This window comes from Garra rufa, chromosome 9 (genome assembly GCF_049309525.1).
Source record: "Garra rufa chromosome 9, GarRuf1.0, whole genome shotgun sequence".
NCBI lineage: Eukaryota > Metazoa > Chordata > Actinopteri > Cypriniformes > Cyprinidae > Garra > Garra rufa.
Genome location: NC_133369.1, coordinates 35,272,173 through 35,292,857, shown reverse-complemented (window position 1 = coordinate 35,292,857; position 20,685 = coordinate 35,272,173). Strand labels below are relative to the sequence as shown.

General features: G+C 37.4%; 1 protein-coding gene across 1 annotated transcript in view; it reads right to left on the bottom strand.

Moving 5' to 3' along the window:
• Nucleotides 1–2,833: 2,833 nt before the first annotated feature.
• The window catches only part of trim71 (tripartite motif containing 71, E3 ubiquitin protein ligase), a 31,080-nt gene continuing 13,228 nt past the window's right edge, over nt 2,834–20,685 (bottom strand). Inside the window, exons 2-4 of the mRNA XM_073847619.1 lie at nt 13,022–13,189; nt 8,633–8,767; nt 2,834–8,525 (exon numbers count right to left, since the gene is read on the bottom strand). Coding sequence (XP_073703720.1) covers nt 7,074–8,525; nt 8,633–8,767; nt 13,022–13,189 — 1,755 coding nt within the window. The 3' untranslated portion in view covers nt 2,834–7,073. The remainder of the gene's footprint in view (nt 8,526–8,632; nt 8,768–13,021; nt 13,190–20,685) is intronic.

Here is a 20,685-nt window from a genome sequence, read left to right as displayed (position 1 = left end):
TGTGCTTGTTGGCAAGTTTCACCACTAAATGTGGCTAAAGTGAACATTACGGCTCATAATCCCACATCAGAGAGTGGCGGGGCGATCCCGATCTACATATGTGTCTATGTTCGTGCGAATCGTTCCCCCACAGCAGAAGTGAGTATAAGTGTTTTTTATGCATCTTTGCAAACGGCCTCTTAATAATGTGCTTGTTGGCAAGTTTCACCACTAAATGTGGCTAAAGTGAACATTACGGCTCATAATCCCACATCAGAGAGTGGCGGGGCGATCCCGATCTACATATGTGTCTATGTTCGTGCGAATCGTTCCCCCACAGCAGAAGTGAGTATAAGTGTTTTTTATGCATCTTTGCAAACGGCCTCTTAATAATGTGCTTGTTGGCAAGTTTCACCACTAAATGTGGCTAAAGTGAACATTACGGCTCATAATCCCACATCAGAGAGTGGCGGGGCAAGCAGAGCTCATTTCCATTTAAAGGGACCATACAATAAAATACGTTGATTTTTTGCAGAGCTGAGGTAAAAGAGTGTTTTTTTTAAACTACTGAGAATTTTTAACCAAAGCATATTATAGACTTTTCATTAAGACCCTAAAGAATCATATGAACTTGGAAAATGGGCATCCGATGACCCCTTTAAAACCCTTGCTGTCTATGCAGGTTCAGAAAGCCCTCAGATTTCATCAAAAATATCTTCATTTGTGTCCTTTAGGTGAACGGAGGTCTTACGGGTTTGGAAGAACATGAGGGTTAGTAATTAATGATGGAATTTAAATTTTTGGGTGATCCCTTTAACACAGGGGTCGCCAAACTAAGGCCCGGGGGCCGAATGCGGCCCACCCCCACATTTGGACCGGCCCTCTGAACAATGCCAGAGATATATTTTGAAAATGTAATTTTAAATATGTTTTACTTATATCATGTCGGTATTTGATAATAAAGGTTGGCTTTCAACCTAAAATTTCCCTTAGTTATTAACATAGCCTAATTATTTGTTAAATTCACCAACAGAATGGTACATTGCCATAATGTGTCACCGCGATCGTTCCTTCACACGTCTGTGTGTGGTGGCTCTTGATGCCTTGACCCCAGCCGCAGTCCATTGCTTATGAAGTTCACAAATTCTTGAATCGATTTTGCTTGACAAGCCTCTCAAGGCTGCGGTTCTCTCGGGTGGTTGTGCATCTTTTTCTTCCACACTTTTTTCTTCAACTCAACTTTTTGTTAACATGCTTGGATACAGCACTCTGTGAACAGCCAGCTTCTTTGGCAATCAGTGTTTGTGGCTTACCCTCCTTGTGAAGGGTGTCAATGATTGTCTTCTGGACAACTGTCAGATCAGCAGTCTTCCCCATGATTGTGTAGCCTAGTGAACCAGACTGAGAGACCATTTTGACGGCTCAGGAAACGTTTGCAGTTGTTTTGAGTTGATTGGCATATTCACCATATTCCAATTTGTTGAGATTGCGAATTGGTGGGTTTTAGTTAAATGTGAGCCAAATCATCACAATTAAAAGAACCAAAGACTTAAACTACTTCAGTCTGCGTGCATTAAATGTATTTAATAGACAAGTTTTACAATTTGAGTTGAATTACTGAAATAAATGAACCATGACATTCTAATTTACTGAGAAGCACCTGTATATCTCTTGAAAAGAAATGATCATTTGTCTGTCTGGTGCATAAAAATAATAATAAACTATTCTAGCATTAAAAGGTATAATAAATACAGGTAAAATCATAATAAAGTAATAATAGTAGTCAGTCCAGCCCATGGAATTTTCTTTTATAAACCGACCCGGCCCCCCATTAAAGAAAAGAAAATTATGTGGCCTGCTCAGAAAAAAGTTTGGGGACCCCTGCTTTAACATGATAACAAATGTCAGTTTGCAACAAGCAGCATAACAGACTGTTTTTGTACAGCTAAAATAATTGGAAGTGGATGAAACTGAAAATTCTCACTTAGTTATTGTTGCCCCACTATTTTAATTATTTTTTTTTAAGCAGCATAGGTATACTTGTAGCAATAGCTACACATTGTATGGGTCAAAATGATCGATTTTTTTTTAAGCCAAAACTCATTAGGATAATAAGTAAAGATCATGTTCCATGAAGATATTTTGTACATTTGCTAATGTAAATATATCAGAAAAAGTCCAAAACTTAATTTGGACAAATTTAAAGGTGATTTTCTCAGTATTTAGATTTTTTGCACCCTCAGATTTTCTAATCATTGCATCTCAGCCAAACATTGTCCTATCCTTACAAACCACACATCAGTGGAAAGCATATGAATTCAGATTATGTATAAATCTCAATTAAAAAAAAAAATTGATTTATGACTGGATTTGTTGTCCAGGGTCACATATTGGCAGTGACAAACACAAAAGCACAACCACTCACTTGCTTTGCAACAATTGATTAGTTTGATGTTAACATCTATAAGTCAGCATATACTGATTGTTAAATGCTTTTTTTTTTTTTTTTTCGCTATATAATTATTTTATAAATCCATGTTTTTCACATCTTGTCATCTTTGTTTTTGTCCCAATGCATTTTGGTATTGGCCTACCCATGAAGAATACATATACTGCGTTATAATTTGTAATTTGGTTCAATTGCTAATATTCGTATGACCAAAAAGAAAGATGGAATTCTGATAGTTTGTCACATAAATCAGTGAGATCTTTATAACAGTGTAGCAGAATACTTGCATAAAATGTTCAGTTCATCAAGTGTTAATCTTGAAACATACCAACACATTTTACAGTAAAAAAATGTTTTTGGAAAGTTGTCACTTATCCTTTAATAAAGTAAAACACTCAGCACAAATACAGGATCCAAAGAGGTACAACTTTATTTAAATTGTAAACAAACAAACATTAAAAAAAGAGGAAAAAAAACTGCATAGGAAATGTTTAAAGTCCACAAAGACAATAGAACAAGACTGCAGACCACTAAATATTTCATATAGTCTCATCAGCCTTATTCAGCAAGTAATAAATGACTGTTCTGTTGCTTTGGTTGAGGGGGTGATAGATGGTAAGATGGAGTTATGAAACAGAAAGAAAGAGATGGAGAGAGAGTGGTGGGCCTCTTGGAGGGCTCCTAAACCAATATATCTTCCACCTGAGAGGACAACTGACCTGGAATCAGCATTTGCTACTTTGATTCTACCCTAATCATTGTATTTTAAAAGGCAAAACCGATTCCAAGTCAGAACTTTGGAGCAAAATTTCTCACACCTCTTTGCTTAGCCTGTCTCACAGCCAAGGCTTTAAAAAAAAAACAAAAAAACACTGCGACTTTGGAGATTTGGAAAGCGATTTAAATATCTAATTTCGGTGCCGGAACATGGGGTCTAAATGTCTCTTATCAGCATAATTCTAATTTTGAGACAGCCTGTCGCCCTCAAAGTTCTTGAAAAACTATTTTTCAAGTTTTAAGGCATTTTTGATCCTCAAAAGGCAAACACATTTAGAAGTAAACGATTCCTTTAGTTACATGAGGTTTAAATTAATAAAATCAAATTAGGACTTTGTGAAGAAAGCAAAACTGAGACATGCTGGTGTAAAAGGTTATGAATTGTTCACCCCCTCACTGACTGTTAACTGTGACATGGTTGAAAAGGATCCCATGGAATTCAAATAACAGCATTTTTTACCAACAAAACAACACACAAAACTCATGAGGTACTAACAAAGGATTCACTATCAAACTGTAGGAAACAAATATTGAATTTTAATCAAATCTCAAATCTCTACAAAGCTACCTGAGTTGTTTTAATGTGTATACACATCTCTTTTTTTCCATAAGATAATACAATCATAAAAGGGTCTATGACCACACAATTCTGAACTTACATTTTCTGTTTTTCCCCAGTAAGGAAGAAGTCATAAGCTGGAATACACCAGAAATGGTGACAAAACCCGTACAATTAGAGACCGGAGGTCCAACGAAAACAAAGAAAAAGAAACAAGAAAGAAAAAAAATGCAATGATCTGAAATTCAAAGACACCGAGTTCGATAAACATTGACTTTCGTGTCCATTGAGATAGATAGAAAGTGACTTATCTTTCAAAGTAGAACTTACACTTTTAATCCTGTCCAAATCACTGCTAAAGGGGTTTTACATAGTGGCTTTTTCAGTACTGATCTCACTTAGGGTCACCAAAACCCACGAAACGGCAAATTCCAAATTGTTCAACCACCACACAGTTAGAGATCAGTTTTCTTTAGAAACTGCAGGAGCTGGATTCAAACATTTCTCCATCTTTGGTCCAGTAGGGCACCTGCTCAGAAACTCGTGTTACACACAAAAGCCACCGTCCAGGGACGTGTTCTACGAGCGTTTCGCCTCTATGTTACGATATCGACGGCTTGTTGAAAAACAAGAACGATCGATGCCATACGTATAAATCTTTGAGCAAACGTGAAAAATCGATTTATAAATACATCCACACACTGAGGTTTCATTTGAACGAGGTCTTTGGCAGTTTTCCAGTTCTGATTCGATTCCGAAAGCTAAAGCTAAGAAGCTGTGGTAAGGCATCTGAATGAAGCTCGACGAGGTACCTTACTCTGTAAAGCTATCTAGAAATAGTACAATCATATAGTCAACCACTCACCACAAGCTAACAAACGATATTTGCTTTTTACTTTTTTTGGTACATTATACTTTTTTTTTTGTTTTCCAACATCCATATTTTACATCCACCCGTCTACAAGGAGCTTTACAGCATGCAAAAATATACATTTAAAGTTCCCTCTTAAAGAGAGCAGGGATTCAGGGAAAAACTTTGCAGCTAAATATTCAAATCAAATATGATATTAATACTGTAAGACAGGGAAGATCTGTGTTGGTGGAAGCAGCAAATCTTTCATTCTTTATTGCATAAGCTCCATACATCCATCAAACGGGTTTCCGTTACCCATGCTGGTCCTACTTATCATCTAATGTGCAGATGTCTATCGATTTTCAGAAATCTAACTGCCTACTTTTTTATAATTAACATCTCTCCAACATTAATATGCCTGATGATCCACAATCTGAAGTCAATATTTTGCTTTCAATGAGGTAATATACATAAAGAAAAGAAAAAACTGAGAAAGATCCACTTTATAAATGCAAAGCAAATGCTCAACGCAACCGTGACTTTTAGAATCATTTTTGGCACATGCCTATTTCCTATAGTCACCCTTTGGCAAAGACATTCAAATCCGATTTATCTAGCATCACGAAAGGCACAGGTAACTACATGCAAGCACGTTAATACTCATGATAGGATGCATGATAACTGCAGCCTACAAGAAAACGGCGGGGACACTTTCCAATAGTCATCCAGCTCTCCCACAATTTTCTGATTTTAAATGTTACCTAAAGTGTAAAACAGAAAGCATGGGCCGGCCACACATATGTACGAACAAAGTGGGACCACACACGTTCCGAAAGAAAGCTCACCTACTTGAAAATATCCAAAAACGTATGTATTTTAGTGATTAATGATTCTCACTGCCTCTTGCAAACTTCATATTTTAAGTTATGACATATAAAGAATTTCCATAAGACGTTCATGCAGACTATAACGGGAGAGCCATATGCTTTTGTTCTGCTGTACCAGTGCTTTATAATTATATTTTTTTTCTTTTCCTCAAATGCTTTGCTTCCTGTTTTTTCTTTTAATCAATTGAACACAGAAGCAGACAACACTTTAAAGTGGTTACCCACAAGTCAGGCACAAACTATCCAATTTCAAACTGGGCTCAATTGATTCTAAGTGTTTTCAAATGATGTTACACTGACAGAGTGAATAGTCTCCCTGGAGATCTTTCTTTAAACGGACACAGGAAGCACTGTAGGCCGTGCTGTAATCAATAGAACAACAAAAAGCAACTTGTGATCTAATGCAGCTGTTTGTAATGAGACTCTTATGAACTACACCTCAATACACATCCTATCTATGTTTAAAGAACAATATATATATTATATTAAACAAAATCCTTAGTCTGAGAGGAACTGGATTATATCCTTGTTTGCCAGTGGTGTCGATCAAGTTTGCCTTGCCTAAAGAAAACAAAACTATAGAAACACAAACATAAGGGCTAGGTCATTTTTACATATTCCATTTAATGTCTACATTCTTATATTTGTCCCTCCCCCAAAATAAAATAGATCTGAAGATCTTTAAAGAACACCCTCTATTGAACTCTTTTATCATAGCACATTTAAAATAATTAGGGGTATCTGTTGTATCTTGATTACATCACGAAGGTACTATTAAATTACTAAATTCAGATCATTTTTCTAGTTTAGCTGTCTTCAGTTCTACAACATTTTTTGGTGGCCGCTTGCATAATTGTCAAATGGAAAAGACCATAAAGTGAGGTAAACGTGTAATGAGGCTCATGGACCCAGAGGTATAATACGGTAAATGAGGTATAATGTTTAGATGAGGTACAAGATAAAGATGAAGTCTGATTTAAAATGTACACAAAATTCAAAAAAGAAAACATAGCAGTAGATATATCAAAACGTTATCCTAATGTTTCTGCCAAAACATGCATCAATCGTTATGAGAAACATTCAGGGATATAACTTGCGTTCTGTGCACAGTAACAATCAGGAAAAAAATTGTGCGAACTGTGCAAATTCCCAAACATTGCTTCATTTTGTTTAGTTTTTTCTTTTTTTGTCATCACACTCCACGAAAAAAAAAAAAAAAACCACTGAGGTAGACGTTTCTTTATAAAACTTCACGGACTAGGTCTCTGCACAAACGTGAGTACATTCATACATAAGATAGATGAGGTAGGTGTAATGCAGAGAGAAAATATTTCAAGAATGCAAGAAATTCCCTGAGAAAAAAAAAAATCTGAAGACACATACCAAGAGCAAAACACTCTCAGCTTGCAGCAGTCAAAACTGTGCTGTAACGGCAAGCATTTGGTGATACACGATCACTGAGAATCGTACAAATCAACTAAATCAAACTGCATTTGCTCCTGATAGATGTGCAAAATCTCCTCTTCCATTTGTCCACAGCTACAGTTTTGTATTTCAAACCTTAAAAGGTCAGAACATGAGGATTCTGTTGTTTCCAAAGTCCACAGCCACAATCATTCCATCTGGGGTAACCGCTATACCCGAAGGGCGATCCATCTGCCCGAAGCCGTTACCGTGTGTCCCAAACTTGCATAAAAAGTTGCCGTTGGGTTCGAACACCTGAATTCGATGGTTGCGGGAGTCGGCCACGATGATACGGTCTTCCTGATCCACTGCTACGCCTTGAGGTCGCAAGAACTGGCCGTTCCCGGTTCCCTCAGAACCGAGGAAGCGTGCTGACTGGCAGTCGGGCCTGATGACAAGCAGCCGATGATTGTTGAAGTCGGTCACAACGAGGTGGCCTTCCTGATTGAAGGCCACGCCGCGAGGAGAATCAAAATGCTTCCAGAGGGCACCTTCGAATCCATACTTGTTGAGGAAAGTCCCGTCAGGTCCAAAGAGCTGCACGCGGTGGTTGCGTGTATCCGAAACCAGGATCTTCCCTTCGGAGTTGACGGCCACATCCCACGGGTAGTTGAACTGCCCATTTTTGGTTCCCTTCTCACCAAACTTGAGAAGAAACTGCCCATCAAAGGTGAAGATCTGTATGCGGTGATTGTCCTTATCTGCCACGATGATTCTCCTCTGGCTGTCACAGGCGACCCCAGCAGGGCGGTCAAATTGGCCCGGTCGTGAGCCCAAAGTGCCAAACTTGTGGTGGAAGGTACCACAAGGCTTGAAGATCTGCACACGGTTGTTGCTTCGGTCAGCGACCACCACGTAGCCCTCCTTATCCACGCAGATGCCCCAAGGCCGACACAGTTGCCCATCCCCATCACCCTCTCCTCCAAAAGTTGCAATGGGTAGACCTACACCACCGTAACTCCGACCAGACTTGACCATCACTTTAAAAGGACTTCCCTCAATGTGCTGATTGCACACAAGCACTGAGAGCAAATGCTCGCCCTCGCTCTTGGGCAGATAGCTGACTGTGTACGTTCCATCTTGGTGGTCGGAAACATCTGCGCTGGATAGATTACCATCTGGACTCATGAGCACGACCGATACGCTGTCACCACCGGACAACCGAGGCTCACCGTCGTGATCGCACCCTACGACGGTAAAGGAAGCTAGCTTTCCTTGCAGCGCTCTCTTGAGGCCTTCGCCGTGAGCTTTGGAAGCTGTGGCGAAGGCTCCGCTGCTGATGAGGCCCATGGACTTGATGGCAATCAGAAGAGCCTGGTCTGGAGGGGTGAACATGATGCGATCGTCTTCTTGGGGCTGTAGGATGCAGCGGAGGGATTTGAGTTCCTGTAGCTGATTTAACATGTGCTCTCGTGCTAGCAGGATATCTATGCTACGGCCCTCTTCTAGAACCTGCGTCACTGTGGCAATAGTACTATCCAGCTTGGTCAGATTCTGGTGTAGTTTCTCAACCTGCAGGTAAAGGGACTTTGCCTTCACCTGGCGAATCTTCTCCACCTGTGCAGGAAACAAAAATGTTCCTGATGTTACACAAAACTATAATATGCAGACAAACTTTCAAGACAGTTGTTACTCCATGTATTTATGTTCGTTCTTTTATTCACCTTCCAGAGCAGCTCACACTCACGTTCCTCCAAAGCTTTCTTATGACGGAGAGTGATGGTTTTTACTTCTGACTGGACAACCTTAGCCTTCAGCTCTACCTGTTCAGCAATGGCCTGTGCTTTCTCGATGCTCAGCTGAAAGAGAATTTAAAGAAAGGGTTTAGACACATGCACTCTTGTGAGGACCAATCAGTTTAAAAAAAAATGAAAAAAGATATAACAGCACTGAACTACAAAATAGCCAGTACCTTTACCAGAAAGACATAAATACAAGTATGCAACCATTTAAAAAAGGTAATGAAATCTTTTGACATAGAAGAGGCCTTTGTATGCTTAATACATCCTTCAAGTTCCATAACTTAATGTCCTCATCATCAATAAAAAGCATTTATGTAATAACCCTCAGAAAAAGTTAATAGAAATTACGATCACTGCCGCTTTCTTGTCTACACTGGATACAGTATGTGCATTCCCTTTCTGACAGCCCACACGCTTGAGTCTGTCGTTAATAGGTGAAATGAAGTGAAAGAATGTTTGCTTTGATTCGTTTGGTTTAAACAGCTTGTTCACGTCTGTACAGATATAAGGAGGATACCAGTGTAGAACAAGTGGATAGTTTATTTTTAATGGCATCCCGGATTGTGTCTGAGGATTGTTCGGAGGATTTTGTTTTGTAAATGAAGCACAGTGTCATAGATAGTGACACTGTTGAAAGGTGAAGCGGTACTAGATCTGACTGCAGCTGCATCACAAACTGTAAGTAAATTATTTCATAATGCTTTGTCTGGAAATGAGTTTTATTTATTATGATGATTGATTATGTTGCCAAAACACTCAAATGCAATAGCCTTAAAAGACATGCCCCTTAAAACAGGTAGTTTCAGACAGAGGGTCAGAATGAGGGTTGAAAATAATTTTTTCCACATATTTATTTGTTTGTGAAAAAAAAAAACTATTAAGATTTTAAGTAAACCTCAAATAAAATCTTTTTTTTTTTTTTTCAAAATCCATGTCATGACCCCTTTTAAATGGTAGCAAGAGAACCAAAAACTTTGTGATGATTTATACATTCATTACATTTCTCAGGTAATTTGCTATAGTTGCTTACAATTTCAGAATGTCTGCCTTCACTAGATATCGTCAAAGCACACAGAGACTAAAAAGCTATGAGGAACTATGCGGGTTGACTGCGAACCTAAATCAATTCATCCATCTACATGTTTAAACAAGATTTCATGTTTGAACAGGGTTTCTGTTCTTTAGGTTGTCATGTTATATAGTATATAATAATTTATTGCAACATTTACATTTGGATCTAGACAACTGAAGTCATTTTACTTCTAGTACACATTTTAAGAGCCAGTGGCTCCCAATTCATTTTTTTATCCTGCAACTTAAAAAAAAAAAAAAAAAAAAAGGAAATAAAATTACAGCTAGAAATTCAAAATGTTTATAATTAAATTGATCAATAAATAAAACCTCTCCTCCACCGATCAAAACTAATGCTAATATATGTCTTATATCCAAAAAACATGAGGGGTTCCTTTGTGATGTTGTACAAAAGGATAAAAGGTCCAGCTTGGGTACAATGATCTGTAACATATGCTGAAAATAGCAAAAATTTAATTCTTAAACATAAAAAAATATATTTGCTTGATACATTGCACTGTTAAGGATCTACCTACCCCCTTCCATATTTCCAAATGCCCTCTAGCTAAAATATTATCCCCATTCCAAGATTAAGATGTCAATCACAAAAGTGCAAACCAATCAAGAGTCAGAAACAGGAAGAGGGTCAATGGAATAAGCAGCTGCAAAATGACAGGCTAAAATCCAGCAAATGAGATTATGCAGCGCTAAAGAAGACTAAGCTGTTAGGGGTTGGTTATGGAGCGGTCCCTTCATGGGCAGCGTGCTTTCAGAATAGAGATTATGGCCTCAGGCTGAAGCCATTGTTAAAACCCTGCATGCACTTTCAAACCTATAAACGTTTAGAGGCTTCCCATTTACACCATCCAGTAACAGGATTAGAGACACATTAGAACAAGCAGCCAATCAAGCGCATGAAAACACAGGTCAGCCTCTTCCAAATGAAGCTTTAGGACTGGACAGGTTTAGACGATTGCTTTATTTTTATCATTTGAAAAGCTAAGGGACATAAACCGCCATTGGAATTCATTCTTTTTAGTACCTTCCTTTAACTAAAAGCCATCTCTTCTGCCTTTCACTTTAAAATTCACTTTTGGGTTTCCCTGCCAACCGACTCAATGTCACTGGAGAAGGATGGATTTGAACAGCCTTAATGCGTGCTGCTCTCTCCCCGCACCCCTCACCCGTAGTTCCTCTTTGAACAGTGACAGAGAAATAGAAACATTTCCTCTGTGTTCGACTAATGATCCGCCCTGCTAGGGCCATCAGGATGCTGAATAGAGGCAGTAACCGAGCACTGGGCCAGCTCCCCCTTCCTCTCTTCTATTCTCTTCATTCAGGCTGAGTGGGGGTGGCATGCACAGTGATGCTAATGGAAAGTCAGCTTGATTCTACAGCCCCTTTTTAAAAATCCCTTTACTGCCACAAAGCAGAGGGATGGACCCTCACTCATAGTCATGCAGGGTGTTTGTGGGTCCGAAATCACACAGTAACAAAATAGTGACCATTGAAATTAAATGTGGAAATAATTTACATTGAAAGGAATATTCAAGACTAAAAAACAAACACTCACAAAAAAAGGAATGAATTTACACTCGAATGGGTTCCATTTAAAAATAAGTTTATTGGTCAGTAAAAACACAAATTTTTATTTCGGTATATAACTACGGAATTGCATTTCATGTTTATTTGCCTATACTTTTGGGAAGTACTTTTTAGGGCTGCCAAACGATTAAATTGTGATTAATCACATGCAAAATAAAAGGCTGCGTTTATATAATATGTCTGTGTGTAACTGTGTATATTTATTATGTACACAAACGCATATGGGTCAAAGATGTTAAGATGTCCACGTCAAAAGAAATTTACAAGAGCAATAGAAAGCACATTAAATGTAAGTAAAGTTAAAGGTAAATAAGTTTTGGAGAATAAAATGTCAAAATTTGGTTGAAATAAATGTTACATTGTCATTCAGCTTAACACTATTTATGTAAACACTCAAACAACATGCTTATTCTGACTTGCATGTGATTAATCGCGATTAATCATTTGACAGCGCTAGTACTGTGGCAAAGGGGGGAAAAAACCTGAGCATGCCACAGATGCCATCAAAAGAGCTTAAGTTAATAGTAGTAGTTAATAGTAGATAAAGAGCTACTGAAGCCTAGGACTCTTTTGCAATTTCTCACATAAGAATAATAATGGCATACAATGGAGTTCAAACGTTCGGGTTAGGAATTATTTAATATTTTTAAACATTTATCTCTCTTTGCATAAATAAATAAAATACAATTTAAAATAATTGTGCTATATTTTATTATAAAAATGTATTTCTCCACTGCCTTTATTCCAGTCTTCATGATTCTTCACACTGCAAAAAATGCTTTTCTTACTTAGATTTTTTTATCTTGTTTCCAGCCAAAATATCTAAAAATTCTAAAATCAGCAAAGATTTTCTAAACGAGTAAAAAATGTTTTCAGAAAAGAAAAAAAACACAAGTCAAAATTAAGTGTTTTTGCTTGAAACAAGTAAAATAATCTGCCATTGGGGTAAGAAAAATAATCTTGTTTTCTGTTTAAAATAAGATTTTTTTGCTTACCCCATTGGTTACCCATTTACTTTTGACTTTTTTCTGAAAACAAAAAAAAATTATTTCTTGATTTAAGAATTTTTAGATATTTTGGCTGGAAACTTTTTTTGGGCATTTTTTGTAGTACAGAAAACATTATAATATGCTGATTAATTATATCTTATATAATTGTTACTAATTTTTAAGTGTAGAAAACGGTGTTCAAAAGAACAGCATTTATTTCACAGAATTTTTGGGTAACAATGAAAGAGTCTGTCACTTTAAATCAATCTAATGCCTTGTCGCTTAACTGAAGTTTCACCTTAAAAAAAAAAAAAAGAGAGAGAGACCCAAAATTTATGAGTGTTTTGTACCAAAGACAACAGCTCAACGTGACCTGAAGCATTGACAATGACAGTGGACCGTAAAGACAACACAGTAAGCAACCACCAATAAATTCTATTTGTTAATCTATTTATTGCCCTTATTTATTGCTTTTGGTATTCAGAGTAAAAAAAAATTAAGTGAGTGGAAGTCATGTTGCACCTGGTAAAACACACTGAGGTCCAAGTAAAACAGCAGGAAGGATAAATAAAGAAATATCTGTTTAAATACCCAGCAGGTGTTTGTGCTGATGTCTGTTTATGAGAGATTGTAGTTGTTCACTAACCTGTACAGCCTGTCTGCCCTGCTGTGCGTCTGCAAGCAGCTGGATGGTCAACGCTCTGGAGTCCTGCAGTGCTTCCTGCAGGTAGGTGAAACTGTGACCCGCATGTCTACCCAAACTGCACTCTCTACAAATCGGCACAGCACAGCTGTCACAGAAAAAACGCAGCACCTGTAAGAGAAACAAGAGAAATTGTATGAAATTAACTGAGTTGCAGTCTAATTTATTGAGTGATCGATTGTCCAGTACATTACAAGTGAGTTTTTCCAACCCTTAGAGACCCTAACACTGATAATGATGACATAATCATCCTTGAAAGGGTCTTTAGGAAAACACTGACTAGATATAAACACCCTGATGTTTGTTAAAGAAGCTGGATTTTGAAAAGAATGTGCTTTGAAGTGTGTGCCATGCAGGCTGATCCAAATTGTAAATGTTTTCCTCTAGTTTTATCCCAGAGTTAGTTTAAATAAAATAAAATGTAAAACTTAATTTAACAAGTGCGAAAAGGAAGCAGTCAGATGGTGAGATTTAATCACTGTATGTGAAAGGAAAAGGCCATGCTTACACTAAAACCACTCTACAATATAGAGCTCATAAACAGTTACATTGGTCAACTGCCAAGACTATAAATGTTTACAGTAACATGTAATAGGGTGATGTGTTTATCACATACAAGCCTACGTTATATAAGCACACTCAAACCGAGAACATTTAACTCTGACAAGACACAAAGAAAACTAAAGATAAGGAATATTTTAATGTATGGCTTTAAGTATCATACATTAAATAGATTTTATAGCTATTAGCGATGGGTAACAATCATCTAACAAACAACTAGTCAAAAGTATCTATTAAATGTACTAATTTAACTAAAATAAGCTTTAGCTGCTTACATAATGTTTTTGTCAAGGTTCTGCCTTCTAGTAGACAATTTATAAAAATGGGATTAATATAAAATATATGAGCATATCCCAAAAATGCTATACAAGTGGTGTACAGTGTATACTAATACTAAGTATACAGACTTGTTCAATTCTGCCATAAACTTAACAAGACTTTACACCATGGTCTACAGTTGAGGTCAAAATTTACATACACCTTTACATGCAGTAAATCTGTAAACTGTTAATTATTTTACCAAATTAAGAGGGATCATACACAATGCATGTTATATAGTCCACAAGATAAATTAATGAATTTATAAAAATGACCCTGTTCAGAAGTTTACATACACGTGATTCTTAATACTGTGTTGTTACATGAATGATCGATAGTTGTTCATGAGCACCTTGTTTGTCTGAACAGTTAAACTGCCTGCTGTTCTTCAAACAAAAATCCTTTAGGTCCCACAAATTCTTGAACCCTATCAAATAATGAATGTATGATATTGAGATCCATGTTTTCACACTGAAAACAACTGGTTTGACTATGACTATGTTTTTCTTATTTTGCCTAAATATCTTTTTTTTTCCATTTAGTAGCACACTTCAGAGGCTACAGAATATACTTACATGTTTCCCAAAAAAACAAAATAAGTTAAATTAACCCTGATCTTCAAATTCAAAAAGTTGTCACCCATGCATCATGTTAATGCATCATTTTTCCTCCTGTAATAGTTGCATATGAGTCCCTCAGTTGTCCTCAGTGTGAAAAGATGGATCTCAAAATCATACAGTCATTGTTGGAAAGGGTTCAAATACACAAAAACACAGAAAAACCAAAGAATGTATGGGACTCATAAACAACTATCATTAAAAAAGGGGTCATTCAGGTAAAAACAGTATTAAGAATCAAGTGTATGTAAACTTTTGAACGGGGACATTTTTATAAATGCAACTATTATTTGCTCTTGTGGACTATATGTAAACGTCTTTTATATAAAATATCTTATCCAGGTCTGTACTAAATTAAAAAAAAATTACATACATTTTGTATGATCCCTCTTATTTTGGTATAATAATAAACACTTTGCAGATTCTGCAAGGTGTATGTAAACTTTTGACTTCAACTGCATGTAATCTGGACTCTTTTAAATGACTTGGCAACAAGTAAAATATCTCCCCCAAAATGGGAATTCAGTCCTGCTTTGGGCTTCCTGTGTTCTGACAGCCTGCTGATGGATTGCCTGAAGTCTATTGTTGTGTCACTCTTCTGACTCATTTAAGAGTCACTTCATTGTTGTTTTAAATATATTTATATATACTGCTTAAACAGGACTTTCAAAGGACAATCCTTCTTATTAACATTCCAAAATTAAGCCTTCTTTTAGAAAAATGTAAAATATAAATAAAAAGTTATTTTTCAGATACATTACTTGCATCAAAAGCTAACCGGATCCATTTAGGGTAATACTTCCTGGGAATAACAACTAAAAGCTGTAACCTTGTAATTGGCCTGAACTCCATATCACCCAAACAAATTCTCCACCTTCCTCCGAGTGAAGCTCAGTGTCAGGTACAGTATTCCTTTTCAAAACCCGCTAGACCGCCTTCCTGCAACCTAATGACTTTACCAAAGACCAGATCAAACGCTAATTATATCTCACTCGGCTATACGGCGGCAGCAGCTGTGTGTAAATCTAGAATCGTGATTCCACTCGAGTTACCTGCTCGTAAAAGCGGGTCCCCTCTCTGTGGACCAGATGCTACAACTGCACTAGTGTGTACAGAGGTCACATGGAAGCACTTTTTGGGAAGCAGCTTTTCAGAGTGACGGGAATTAGCAGGAAGCAACAGAGAGATGGTGGGAGGAAACCGCCACCCAAGATTCACATATTCCGAAACATTTATGTAGCAAAGGCCCTGTTCAACTATCTAAAATTTTAAAGGGGTCCTATTATGCTTTTTCACTTCTTGAATTTTAGCCAATGTGTGGTATGTTTGAGCATAAAAAAACATCTACATCAAGTTACAAATCTCAAAGTCTATTCCAAAGGAAGATATTTGGCTCCAGGGGGGGTCAGTAAAAGCCCCCTTCTGCGATCTGATGCATTTTTGTAAGAAAAATATTCATATTTAAAATGTAAGAATCACTTTAACCAATCACAACACATTTCGTTTTTCGGCCATTTGTGCCAGGCTGGGGAGAAAGCTATTGTTATAATGTAAATTATGTGAAAAATAATGCGTTTTTTGAACCACCAAGCATGAGAGCATGTTCTAGTGCACCCCCAAAACAAAATAAAGAGCATAATAGAACCCCTTTAACTATATTTGCAGGGGATGCTGAATCCAGCAACTTTGCTATTTCTCATGCCAAGGAACTGAGTGGACATTGTTAACACAAGAATTTCCTGGTAAAATCCCAAATTGTTTGCATGATGTTACCGTTAAGCCTCAAGTACACATGAGAGAGAAGAACGAATACCCTTTTTTGAAGTATACTCTGTTTGATAGGAAGGAACTCAACACATATGCACTGCAAAATGTTTGAAATCTTGTGGGCAAGTGCGCCGACATATAACGCCATTGCGTTTACGGGTGTCCCGAGTTTGAATCCCAACTCAAGGACCTTTCCCGATCCCGCCCCCCTCTCTCTCCCACTTAGCTTCCTGTCTGCTCTCAACTGTCCTATCACAATAAAGGGAAAACATCAAAAATAAATCTTACAAAAAAAAAAGAACTTGTTCAGTGTATGCACTATTTTTCTTCAGAAGTTATGACCGATAAAAATGCCTTTTATTAGTTGCGTCATTGCAGTTTCCTATTGTTGTTCTGTCGTATCGGTTTCTTTTTGGACTGTGAAACACTGCCAGTTTTATGGACCAGCAAATTTGTTTTGGACCATCATTTTACTTATCATTTGTATATTCATTTTACACGGAGTTGTTGGCCACAGTGATGTGGAAAACAGCATTAGGGAATGGGGATTTTCTTTGGCTATATGGCTGATGCATTTTTTCCTCTAGTGTGCTATACATGCATAGTATATCTTGACTTTCCTGTTGGCCTCTTCTCCTGTACGCTAAAGCCATCACTGTTACGACCGACTGGTATATAAATCTTTGACAAAGTACACATGCTTCTTTTCCTGCTTGTGCATTGGCGTCCATTATCTTGCACACTATCTTCTACACTGGACTCAACTTTCTTTCTCTCCTCCCCACCCCCGCCACCTTCTCCTGCTCTCTCTTGGATAAGGGCCTCTTGTTGTGCCTGTGGCATCCACCAGTTTTCCTCAAAAACAGGTGTGGGAAGATAAAATTGCCCCTATTGGAGAAAAACACGGTCTAGTTCATTTTTCATAAACAATTAGAATCGTCCTGCTAAATTAAGCTTCAGTTATTGGCCAGCTAATAAACATCAAATCTCCAATTATGAAATTCCAATCCTAAAATATGACTCTGGTCCCTTCTTCAATGTAATTTGTCTCCCATTTTATTGCATACAAGGAGAAAATCCCAAGTCTGAATCACGTATGTAAGAGAACACCAGTGATTCATGATTCAAGTCTATAGAACAAATGTTGCAAGACGAAGAATGTGCTGAAGCCTAACACTTATGATTATAGGTTTTTCAAATCCGTGACCATAAGTATGAGCAATAGTAATTTTGATACATACCTTAGAAAGTACCAAAACAATCAATGTTAGAAAATACACTTCGATTCCAGTGAAAGCAAATGTATCTGCACAGATTTGCAATGTTTTGACCACATTTAGGCAAGCATATGTGCTCACTTTATGGCATTACAGAGAGGCTTTATCTAAAACATGCTTTTCTAAGTGATGCCACATTATTGCAGTATAAAAAAAGACTTATTTATTGCAGTGTATATTAATACTTCATGTATCACAAAAAGAAAAACCTATGTATCAGATCATGGCCCAAGTTTCATAATAACGGATTGTGAATGGATTTACACCCTTATGATGGAGAATATCTGGTTGCAAATTAAATTCACCAATATAAAGTCAGGCTGAAATAGAGGAATGTTTACCCATGGTGGAAATAACATGCTGCAAAATTAACAATTTTATAATATTGCAATTTTGCAATATTTTATAAAACCACATTAATTGCTAACTGTTATAAAAACCAACTTCCATCTAATGTTGAGCATACACTGCTCAAGAAATTTAACCCATCAATTGTTGATGCTAGGGATGCACCGATATGAAAATTTTGGCAGATATCGATATCCGATATTAATTTTTCTGTTATGGGCGATGACCGATATTTACCGATATCGATATGTGTTTTTAAAAAATGTTTCTGAGATAAGAGTTTGTACATACTTAATTTCTTCCTTTATTTTCAGAACGTATTTTATTTCCAAATAACAAGGTTACAGGGCTACCATAAAACATAAGTAACCAACTTTTACCACTTATCAAGCATGCCAGTATTCATGGCAACATGTTTTCAGCTCTGTGCACTCCAGTTAAACTCAAATTTGAGAAAAAGGCTAAATCAAAATATCCAACACATATCCTGACTGTTCGTGCACATTATGTAAATGTAAATGTCCAAACCCTGAAACAAGGTTTCTACCAAGCAAACATAAAAAAAGTCAATTTTAAGACCCATCTATAAAAATGTTCAAACAAAAATGAGAACTGTGACATAACCGTAATTCAAAAGACATGGTGGTCTTTGTACATTTTCCAACTTAAAGCAGCAACAATTTATTCAAAAAAAAAAATGTCCCAAACAAACAGGGTTTCCACCTAACACTGTGCAGTAAGTTATACTCCAGGCCTACTTAATCAGCGAAGGCAAGTTTTTTTTTATTCCAATTAAACTCAAATTTGTGAAAAAGGCTAAATCAAAATATGCAAAACATGTCCTGACTGTTGGTGCACATTTAACATTTATCAACATACTCATCTGACTTATATCCGAGCTCCATATATCCGTCGTGAAGCTGGTCGTCAAGAGCAATAATTTCCATTACTTTGTTGGTTATTCAGGGCTGGATATTATTTTTTTTTACTTTGTAGCACTGGTGCTCCCAACTTCAAAAAGTTAGGAGCACCATAAAATTTTTTAGGAGCACCTAATTTATTTTTAGTAATGCGCCGATCTTGTTTCTTCATGGTCGATTCTGATTGCCGATGTTTTACAAGCAAATGGGCTGATTCTGAAAGCCTTTATATATTTATTTTACGCCTTAAGCAAGGGACAAGAATGAATAAAAATATGAGTACATAAACAAGATGTTTGTTTTCTCTATTATAGGTACAGCCATTTAAATTAGAGGTAACCACTGCATTTTTAAACAATCTACAGTATCAACAACAAAAAATAAATAACACTTCTTTCTTAGTCGTGTAGACAATACATGCAGGCATGATCAAAGTAAGCTACTCTTTCAATATTCAAAGTGCAAATAGAGACCGAATTTTTCAAGCATGATACAGAGCTATAGACACTACACAACTTATTATAGCCCACATACTAATAACAGCCAAGCTATGTTATGTAGCCTAATTTGCGGTCTAAACGTGGGGTATTAAAATTGCTTTTGAATGCGCATGCGCGTTTTACTTTTGGTTTCGTTTTAACGATCGTGCGAAACTCTCGGCGGCACTGAGCGTGCATTCTACAATACAAGAGATTACTTTAACAAAACCATTTGAAAGTGGGAGGACACCAAAGGGATTTTGAAAAGTGTGTCAGGAGTGGAAATTACGCCCCTGCGTGAGTGCAACTCTGCCGCTGAGTTATCATTTGATGTGAGTGTATGCGGCGTTGTACAGTATATTCAGACGGAGGCGGCAGAATTGCATCTGACAGAATGTACGCTGTAGCACGAAATATCGTAGATTTCTTCAAAAGCAGATTGTGGAGACCTTTTAATTGTCCACAATCAAAAGAGAGAACGGCAAACCTGTCACTGTATCAGCTCACAACAGTCTGTGCAGTAGTTAGTCTAGCAAAAGTTTTGTAAAGAAATAAAACCAAGTCGCAACACAACAATTTCTCGCACAAAAGCTCCCAAATATAATTTGAGGTCGCGCAGATTAAATTTTGGGAGCATATGCGACCAAAAGGTCGCAATTTCGAGCCCTGTTATTGACCTGGCTTTTGCGCTGTCCTTGGCAAATTTCTTGGTCTTGTCGAGTACCTGCTGTATTGGACTCCCAGCTGCAGCTGCTTTTGTTTTTGCCTGCTGGCTAATGTTAGCAGCATTTTTTTCCTGCAATTGTTTGTGTAGGTCTGGGTGTCGGTTTTTCAAATGACATTAAATTTGTGGTGTTGAATGACTTGACGCGGCACCCTCCTCGCATTACCTTGACTTTGCAGGTGTTGCAAACTGCCTTTCGAGTGTCTTCTTTCGACACCGTGAAAAACGCCCACACCGCTGACATTTTTTATCCTCTTCAGTTTAACATCCCACAATCCTGTGCTGCCTCTGACACTGACACTGTCACGTCTCACGTGCCCAAACAAATACACACGACCAAATCCCCCTCCCCCTCCCTCTCCCGACACAGCAACTAGATGGATACACATCGGTTGTGGTTATCGGCCCAATTTTACTCATCGGACCGATGCCGATAGGTTAAAAAAATGACGAACATCGGCCGATATCGATATTTATGCCGATATATCGTGCATCCCTAGTTGATGCTTAAATGCATGTGAGGAATTATGAGCAGTACCTTATCAACCTCCTAAACTCTTCGATATTTAAATAAGTAATAATATTAATCAACACAT